At 40.4% G+C, this 9,119-nt stretch overlaps 1 protein-coding gene across 10 annotated transcripts in view; it reads left to right on the forward strand.

The window, feature by feature from the left end:
* Positions 1 to 8,841, forward strand: part of SULT2B1 (sulfotransferase family 2B member 1) — a 35,021-nt gene extending 26,180 nt beyond the window's left edge. For 9 of the 10 annotated variants that reach the window (XM_039335012.1, XM_039335013.1, XM_039335014.1 and 6 more), the window contains 5 exons: positions 1,070 to 1,278; positions 2,385 to 2,511; positions 2,618 to 2,709; positions 4,274 to 4,508; positions 8,288 to 8,841. In XM_039335012.1, coding sequence (XP_039190946.1) covers positions 1,081 to 1,278; positions 2,385 to 2,511; positions 2,618 to 2,709; positions 4,274 to 4,508; positions 8,288 to 8,403 — 768 coding nt within the window. In that variant the 5' untranslated portion in view covers positions 1,070 to 1,080 and the 3' untranslated portion in view covers positions 8,404 to 8,841. The remainder of the gene's footprint in view (positions 1 to 1,069; positions 1,279 to 2,384; positions 2,512 to 2,617; positions 2,710 to 4,273; positions 4,509 to 8,287) is intronic. The other variant, XM_039335011.1, reaches the window with a different exon arrangement.
* Positions 8,842 to 9,119: the final 278 nt, after the last annotated feature.

Genomic DNA, 9,119 nt, shown 5'->3' on the forward strand with positions numbered 1-9,119 from the left:
CTTGGGAAAGGCTGTTCTAATTTTGATTTTATTAGGCCTGGGCAATTCTATCCAGATGATTGGCCTGGCTTTGCTAAATATTAAGAGATCAGGTAGCTATCAAAGCAGCTAAGCAAGGTTTTCTACCCCTGAGTTAAGAGATGTATAAGTAGTTCTCAAATTACGACCGTAATGGATGTTGTCATGAATGCCAACATGTTGTTAAGTGAACCAAAGGTCCAAGATAGATGCAATTTTGCTGAAAACCGGAAGTAAATGCTAGTATTTGGCAAAACTGTCATAAAACAACACATGAGAGTAGGATGCTGCAGACGGCCGATATAATGCGGTCCCATTACCAAGCACCAAATTGTGTTTAAGTGAATGCTGGTTGTTACATAAATCTGGTTGTCAATATTCCCCAGACAGGTCTGTCAGAATTTCAAATGGTTGCTAAGCAACTGATCATAAGTCGAGGACTACTTGTAGACCAATTCAGTAGCATAAAGGCCGATGATGCAATTTTCTGGCTGAAACTAAACGGGCCTTGCTTAGGTCACAGCATATTTAGAGAAATACAGCTGTGATCTTCTGGGTACAGGTAGTCCTCAACTTATAACAGTTTATTTATGACTATTCAAAGTTACAATGGCACTGAGAAAAAGTAACTTATGACCATTTTTCACACTTACGACTGTTGCAGCATCCCCATGGTCACATGATCAAAATTCAGATGCTTGGCAACTGACTCATATTTATGACGGTTGCAATGTCCCTTTCTGACAAGCAAAGTCAATGGGGAAGCCTGATTCACTTAACAACCAGGTTACTAACTTACCAACTGCAGTGATTCACTTAACAACTGTGTCAAGAACGGTCATAAAATGGGGCAAAATTCACTTAACATATGTCTCATTTAGCAACAGAAATTTTGAGCTCAATTTAGGTTATAAGTTGAGGATTACCTGTACATCATCCTGATTTTTATTCTAGAAAGATGGGGCATATATATAAAACGAGGGGCATAAAGTAACCAGGATTCAGATGGATTAAATACTGCTTTCTTGGAATGGTGGGGACTTTTTTTTAGGAACAGTGTGGATGCTGGAGATTTTAAGTCTCATCCGTAGCAATGGAGACCCTACCTGGTGCCAAACCACGCCTAATTGGGATAGAGGTCCCTGGTTCGAGACAGTGATAGGATACAGGACAGCTTTGACCAACGAGTCGCCCCGCATTATTAGCTCTCACCTGCCTGCACATCTTTTTGCCAAGTCTTTCTTCAAATCCAAAGCTAAGGTAAGAGGGAAATTATGATCATGACAGACTTCCATCTTGGGCGATTTAATTACCTTGACCTGGAAAGCTGCTTGGCAAAGAAAGTTAGACTTTGCATTACTTTCACTTTAGTATTGTGTATTTCTGTCCCCAATAAAAAAATTAAAACGCCGCTTCCATTCACATCCGGAGGCTTTAAGCTTCTTGGGAGCCTTTCCCAGGAAATTCAGTTGTAAAGAAAGGATCAATATTCTCACCCAGTCCAGACATGCTGTTTACGATGTGCTAATTAAAGTTATTGTTCTTCGGTTGTCAGCAGCTAATGGCCGGCCTGCAGAGGTATGGCTGGTCTTTCCCCTACCAGTTTAGAGGGCTTTCCTTGGATCGAAAAGAGACTGCTGTCTCTCCATGATTGACAAGGCATCGCCACAGATTATTTAGTGGCCCCATTTAAATATGATGTCTAAGTTCAGCAAATTGGGGGGAAAGGCTTCTGATTGGGCTCACATTCCATTCCCAGTGGTCTCATTTTAGATGTAAAACAATAGGCTTATTACAGGTAGTCCTTGACATACAACCATTAGTGAGCATTCAATGTTACAACAGCACTGAAAAACCTATGACCAATTCTCACACTTATGACTATAGCAACATCCCCATGGTCCTATGACCAAAATCTGGGCTCTTGGAAACTAGTATGTATTTATGATGGTTTCAGTGTCCTGTGGGTCATGTGATCTCTTTTGGGACCTTCCCACCCAACTTCTGACCAGCAAAATCAATGGGGAAAGCTAGATTTGCTTAACAATTGTGTGATTCACTGAACAACTGCAGTGTTTCATTTAACAATCATGACAAAAATGGGGTTTGACTCACTTAACAATTGCCTTGCTTAGCAATGAAAATTTTGGACTCAACCATGGTTCTAAGTAGAGGCTACCTGTATTATAATTATTATTTTGCCCTGCCACGCTTATCAATAGCTGACTTGCAGACCAGGGGAGTCAGCTATTGGGAAAGGAATAAAATCTATTTTTAGGAGGGCATGTTTGCCTAGATGGGCTCTGCTATTTTCTGATTTTGCATCTAATTATTTTTCCAACCATCCCGCTTTTTTATGTACATAGATAATCTACACAGTCAGAAATCCCAAAGATGTCTTGGTGTCCCTGTATCATTTTGCTTCAATGTTTCACCCCTATAAAGATCCTGGCACCTTGGATCAATTTCTTGAGGGCTTTCTAAAGGGAGATGGTAAGTGAATGAAGGAATGGGTGTAGAAAAACATTTTGGTCTTCTTCCCTCCCCATATGTCTTCTTTTCTCTCAATCTTCACATCGAATTCCTCTTGTGGTTACAGTGCCTTTTGGATCCTGGTTTGACCACATTAAAGGTTGGATGAACTTGAAGGACAAAGAGAACTTCTTCATTACGTATGAGGAGTTGCAAGAGGTTGTTATTATGTTATTTTGCTTGTCAATTCAACTGGGTGCTATACAACCACTAGGGGCAGCAGATTCCTGGATTTGACCGAGATGGTCAGATTCTGAAGTTCATTAAAAAGTGCGGGAATCCTCACACTATCCTTTTGGTGATAATCAGCAGGGATGACTGTCCTGCTTTCACAAATCCTTGGCTAGTTCAATGCTTTATGCTCTCCAAGGTGCAAAATGTGTGTGGAGGAGATCTTCTCACTGTTGGTGCCATGAAGACATAGCTTATTCTTTGCTAGATCATTGAGAGGGTGATTATTTATTTACTCGCTATCAACTGACTTTGGACTGCTTACAATGCCATAAATAACAGTATATTATTTGCTGTTTCAAGCAAAATACATGTATGAATCATGTTTTCTTGTTTGCCCAGTAATCACAGTGCCTTTTAATGTCTATAGTCCCACAGCACTCAAAACCATGGTTAATTCAACCACAGTGTAATGTTAACCCAATTTTCTTTATTCCCATAAAAGATTGAACCAAAAACTGATCACACCATCTAGGTTTGGTGGTTTTTTGATTAAATGAAAACATATTAGTTTATGATTAATTTTGTCTCAGAGGTATGTGTACTGTGTATGGAGTTCTTGGTGTTCTCTGAACTTGGCTGTTTCCTTGGAAACACTTCATTACCTAACAAGGAAACATCTTCAGTACAAGTTATGTATGGAGTTTGCTGCTGATAACAATGATGATGTTACCTAGTTGGGCAACAAAACTGCAAGCAAACAACCAAGCTCAGAGAGCATCAAGACCTTCGTTGTTCAAACCCAAGTTTTAGATATTCTCTTCTATTGTTCTGTGTATGTTTACACAGGCATGTTATAGAATTGCCAAGTCTGAATATATGTACAACTCAATTCTCCATTTAACATGATACCCTACCATTAAGAAGGAAATGAAGAAGATTGAATCTGTGAGGTCCAAATGCCTCTCTGTATACAACAATGTTCAACAGTGGCCATAATAGTAAGCACTTTATTATCCAGGTTAGGAGTAAAGAAGAGAGGACTGTAACTGGCCATTTCCTCCAAGGTAGAAAGAGGGATTAAATAAGTTTATTGTATCCCAGGGTTTTTATGTCTAGGCCAGGATCTCTCAGGTTCAGGCAACACAATTCAAACCAGCTTTGGAAAAAAAGGAATGACTGAATTCTGACTTTCTAACCCTCCACTTGTCTGATTCTGGTTGGGCTTGTTGTGTTGACTTAATCCATTGAGGCTCCTTAAAAGACACCAAATTAAACATTCCTAAGTGCTATATATGTCTGATGAATTTGAATGCTTTACTGAAAAAGCCTTCTGAAAGCAATATTGTTGTAAAGGCTTGGGGGTGCAATTGTTTTGATCCACTCCCTGGACTAGAGTTCTTCCATTGGTGTAAGGGCATTGATGGTTTTGAAAGAAGTATGCTAGCTAAAATTGAGTTTGAAACACTTTCTGTTTTGAGCAGAACTAAGGATGCCAGGTGTTATGCTTTCCAGGGTGGTTTTCAGACTCTCTTGTCTGGTTGTCCTCCAGGATCTGCGAGGAAGTGTTGTTCGTATCAGCCAGTTCTTAGGCAAAGACTTAGATGATGCAGCCATTGACTCCGTGGTTGCAAATGCCTCCTTCGAATCCATGAAGAGGAATAAGATGTCCAACTTCTCACTCACACCGAAGTTCATCATGAACCAAAAGAAAAGTGCTTTCTTTCGCAAAGGTGATGAAGAGATGGAACGGGGAAGGATTTGCATCTGGAACAGCCTCAATCAGGGTGATTTTCCAGGACAGTAGTTTCCAACCTTGGCCATTTTAAGGGGTATGGACTTCAACATCCAGAATTCTTATCAATGGCCGTGCTGGCAGTGGAATGCTGGAGGCTAAAGTCCACCAACCCAGAAATGGTCAAGGTTGGGAAATACTATTTCACAGGGATGCCACTAAACTCCAATCTCTTTGCTTTCCTTGCCAGCTGCAGGGTTTTTGAGCTGTAAGACTTGGCAGGATCCTCTTCTGTCCTTCCAGTTCCCTCAACTCCTTTCTGGGGTTCTCATCTCATCTCTTTAGCATTTCTTTGGAAGCATTTATGCCACCTTGCTCATATCCTGTGTTGATATCAAATGATTCTCAAGATTAGCTTTCTTCAACCTGATTCACTTGCTTTGGACTACAGCTGTTAGGATTCACAGCATCAATCTGAATTCTGGGGTTCAGTTTTGGCTTGTCTGCATGGGACCAGGTTTGTGAAAAACACTTAAAAATAGTGAATTAATTATAATGGGGCACACACACATATTAACATCACACCGTCAAGCCTTTTGCCATTCTCTGGCTAAGAAATCAGTCTGAGGCATATTGTCTTCAGGACTGTAGTTACAGCTTTTCGGCTGGTGTCGATCAATAATTTGATCTAGCCAGTGGTACAATGTTGTTCTTAGAAAATAGGGTTTCAACAGTTCCTGGTCAGTAGGCGTAGAAGGTTGGAGACACTGATCCCCAGCTTTATAGTCCAAGGTTTGTTGTACTCTGTGGTGCCATGCTTAACAGAAATAGTTAAGAAAAATGACATATGAGTCTTTTCCTTTGCTGGTCTGATTATTTGGCTTCTTATATTTACATTGAAACATAAAATCATAATTGTAAAAGACAAACTAGAAATAAAAATTAAAACAAGCAATAAAATATTAAGAGAACACCTGTCTGACCTTGATGAATATAAATCACCAGGACCTGATGGATTACATCCCAGAGTTCTGAAGGAGCTGGCAGATGTTATCTCAGAACCATTGTATCATATCTTTAAAAAACTTGGAGCACTGGATAACAACCAGAGAATTGGAAAAGAATTGATGTGGTTCCCATTTTCCAAAAATGAAAAAGAAAACTGGGAAATTACAGGCCAATCAGCCTAACATCAATACCTGGGAAGATACTGGAAAAAATAATCAAAAAACAGATCTGTGAATATCTAGAAACAAATAAAGATGTAACTAGAAGCCAGCACAAGTTTGTTAAAAACAGATCATGCCAAACCAATCTTATTTCATTCTTTGACCAAGTGACTAAATTAGTAGACCAGCGAAATGCTGTTTACATAGAATATTTAGACTTCAGCAAGACATTTGACATTTGACAACCTTACTTCTTGGTAAGTTAGAAAAATGTGAGCTAGACAGCATCACCATCAGATGGATGTGTAACTGGCTGACAAATTGTACTCAATGAGTAGTCCTTATGGGTACTGCATCTACATGAAGGGAAGTAAGCAGTACCACGAGGTTCTGTCTTAGGCCCAGTATTCTACAATATTTTCATAAATGATTTAGATGAGGGAAAAGAAGGGGAACTCAACAAATTTGCAAATGACACTAAGCTGGCAGGAATAGCCAACACTCCAGAAGACAAGCTCAGGATCCAAAAAGATCTTGACAGACTTGAACAATGGGCCCTATCCAACAAAAGGAAATTTAATGTGGAGAAAAGCAAGATTTTACACCTGGGCAGATAAAAACCAAAGGTACAAGTACAGATTAGGCGAAACCTGGCTCAAAAACAGTAACTGTGAGAGGGACCTTGGAGTCTTAGTAGACGATCATTTAAACATGAGCCAGCAGTGTGCAGCAGCAGCCAAAAAAGCTAATAGAATCCTTGGCTGTATAAACAGAGGCACAGAATCAAAATCACATGAAAGATTAGTGCTGCTTTATAAAGCCTTAGTAAGACCATAGCTGGAATATGGCATCCAGTTTTGGTCACCACATTACAAAAAAAGATGTTGAGGCTTTCTAAAAAGTACGAAGAAGAGCAACTAAGATGATTAAAACTAATCTTGATGACATTGTTCTTAAGAATTCTATATCAAGGGCCAAGTGATACCCCTATATAGAACTAGGATTTCCAAATGTGGAAGAAAAAATAATTTAGAAATCCAAACATTAAACTTTCAGGGACACTCCTAGTTGCTCAATTCTTCTTAAGAGCTACAAGAGATCTGCATTTATCCCAAAGGGGAACAACTCTGACTTTAAGATAATAATCTTCCCGAAAATTAAGATTAGACAGAAAAATATTTTCTATCTCTGTTTTTGTTTTCTTAGTCAATTTAAGACGATTCTCTTATATTTGAGGGCAAATTATTTGGGGAAAACCTCCTATTTATTTTGGGTAAATACCACAGAACAGGTCTTTTCAACCTTTTCACAGATTGTACCACTTTTAGGACATGACAATATTTGCGTACCAGCAGTACTTAGCAAGGTGTCAAAAACTTGATGACTAAAAAAAAGGGGAGGATTTTGGGCTTTACTGGTTAGATTCATTTGTTATTATAGAAATGGCTAGTTTATAATATTATGGAAATGTAAAAAGTTGAGGTTCAATGTTCATGCTTCCTTCCTACTGTAACGGTGGAACTCAGAAGTCTTTTTTTTTTCCTTCTCCCCCTCACTTTTCCCTTTTTCTCTCACCCTTCGCTCGCAATCCTCCCCTCACCCTTTGCTAGCAAAAGCCTCTTGCTTGCTCTCATTCACTCACACGTTGCTCGCACATGCTTCTCTTGCTCATTCACTCATGTTGCTTGTACAAGCTTCTCTCTTGCTCAATCACCCACGTTGCTCATTCACTCATGTTGCTTGTACAAGCTTCTCTCTTGCTCAATCACTCACACATTGCTCGCACAAGCTTCTCTCTTGCTTTCACTCACACGTTGCTTGCTCGACAAAGTTTCTCTCTTTCACTCATTCGTTGCTTGCAGAAGCCCCTCGCTCGTTCTTTCACTTACCCTTCGCTCGCAGAGGCCGCTCATTTGCTCTCTCGTTCGCTCGCATAGGTCGCTTGCTTGCTCTCTCCTTTGCTAACAAAAGCCTCTTTTCTTTTTCTCTTTCTCCGTTCACTCACACATTGCTTGCACAAGCTTCTCTCTTGCTCTCATTCACTCACATGTTGCTCGCAAAAGCTTCTCTCTCGCTCTTTTACTCACATGTTGCTCGCAAGAGCTCACTCTCATTCACTCACACGTTGCTCACAAAAGCTTCTCTCGCTCTCATTCACTCACGTTGCTTGACAAAGCTTCTCTCTTACTCTTTCACCCACATGTTGCTCACAGAAGCCCCTTGCTCACTCTTTCACTTACCCTTCGCTCGCAAAAACCGCTCGCACTCTCCTTCGCTAACAAAAAGCCTCTTCTCTTTCTCCATGTTTTTTTTCTCTCCTGACAAAACCTGCTCATTTTATAACTTCTCCTCTTTCCACCCTTCTCCTCCTTCTTTTCTCTTCTGGGTGCATTAGAAGCTCCAAACAGCATGCAGTCAAGTGCGCAAGTCCTGGCAGTTCTGCTGAGCCCTGCAGCTCCAGCTGGTCTCCTCCAGTCCTGTGTGGCACCACTTTAGCTCATTTCCTTCCCCACTACACTTGGCTAGGGGTTGTGTACCATCTGCCAGGTGCTAAAGTACCACTGGTGGTATGCACACCATCGGTTGAAAAGCCCTGCCATAGAATACTTTCCCCCACCATGTCTGACTCTAATGAGTTATTATTTTATGTTTTGGTTTCTAGGGATTTCTGGAGATTGGAAGAACCACCTGACTAAGGCACAGAGTGAATGTGTTGACCAAATCTACCAGGAGCGTCTGAAAGATTTAAATGTCACTTTTCCCTGGAACAAGGACTAAATTTGCCTTTTTCCAGTTGATTCCCTCCATTACTGGACTGAATAAAGACTTATCAGGATACTCATTCTCTAGTGCAAGACATAGATTAGTGGGAACATCTATGGGAGGTACAGGAGATATTCAGAGGGTTCTTCTGAATTTCATGGGAAAAGAATGGGACTAGGTGAGGACAATCATTAAGTCCAGGAAATCAGAGCTCAGGTAGTATGTGGGATGGGATGGATTAGATTCCAGAAGTAATCAAACTATAGTGCTGATATCTTGTCTCAATATATGGTTTTGAACATACATGGTGCTGAACATCTGAATCTGGCTAATGCCTAGATGGAAGATTAACCTACTATCTGTGAACCCCCTTATCCATGATGGAAACTGCATTGTGAATATAATATAATGAATAAAGTCAGGCGACCAATGCTTCTTTCTTTTAAAAAAGCACAGATGAACACATCTGCTCCTCAAACGCATCATTGGTTTCTGATTCCAGTTATCTTGGGGAGATAAGACCGACACCATTTTCTGAAGCTGTAGCCACCTGGGGTAGAACTTCAGGGAACAAGTAGAACATTTCCTGTTGCCATGACAGTTCTGCTCCTTTGTCATGGTAATAGGCCACCACATCTTGGCCCTGCCCCAACAGGAGACCAAGAGCAGACCAAGTATTTAAAGCAGGGGTGCACCACTTTCATTAGATCAAGGGTAACACTTGGCTATAT

This window comes from Crotalus tigris, unplaced genomic scaffold (assembly GCF_016545835.1).
Source record: "Crotalus tigris isolate CLP2741 ecotype Arizona unplaced genomic scaffold, ASM1654583v1 scf7180000017639.5415321, whole genome shotgun sequence".
NCBI lineage: Eukaryota > Metazoa > Chordata > Lepidosauria > Squamata > Viperidae > Crotalus > Crotalus tigris.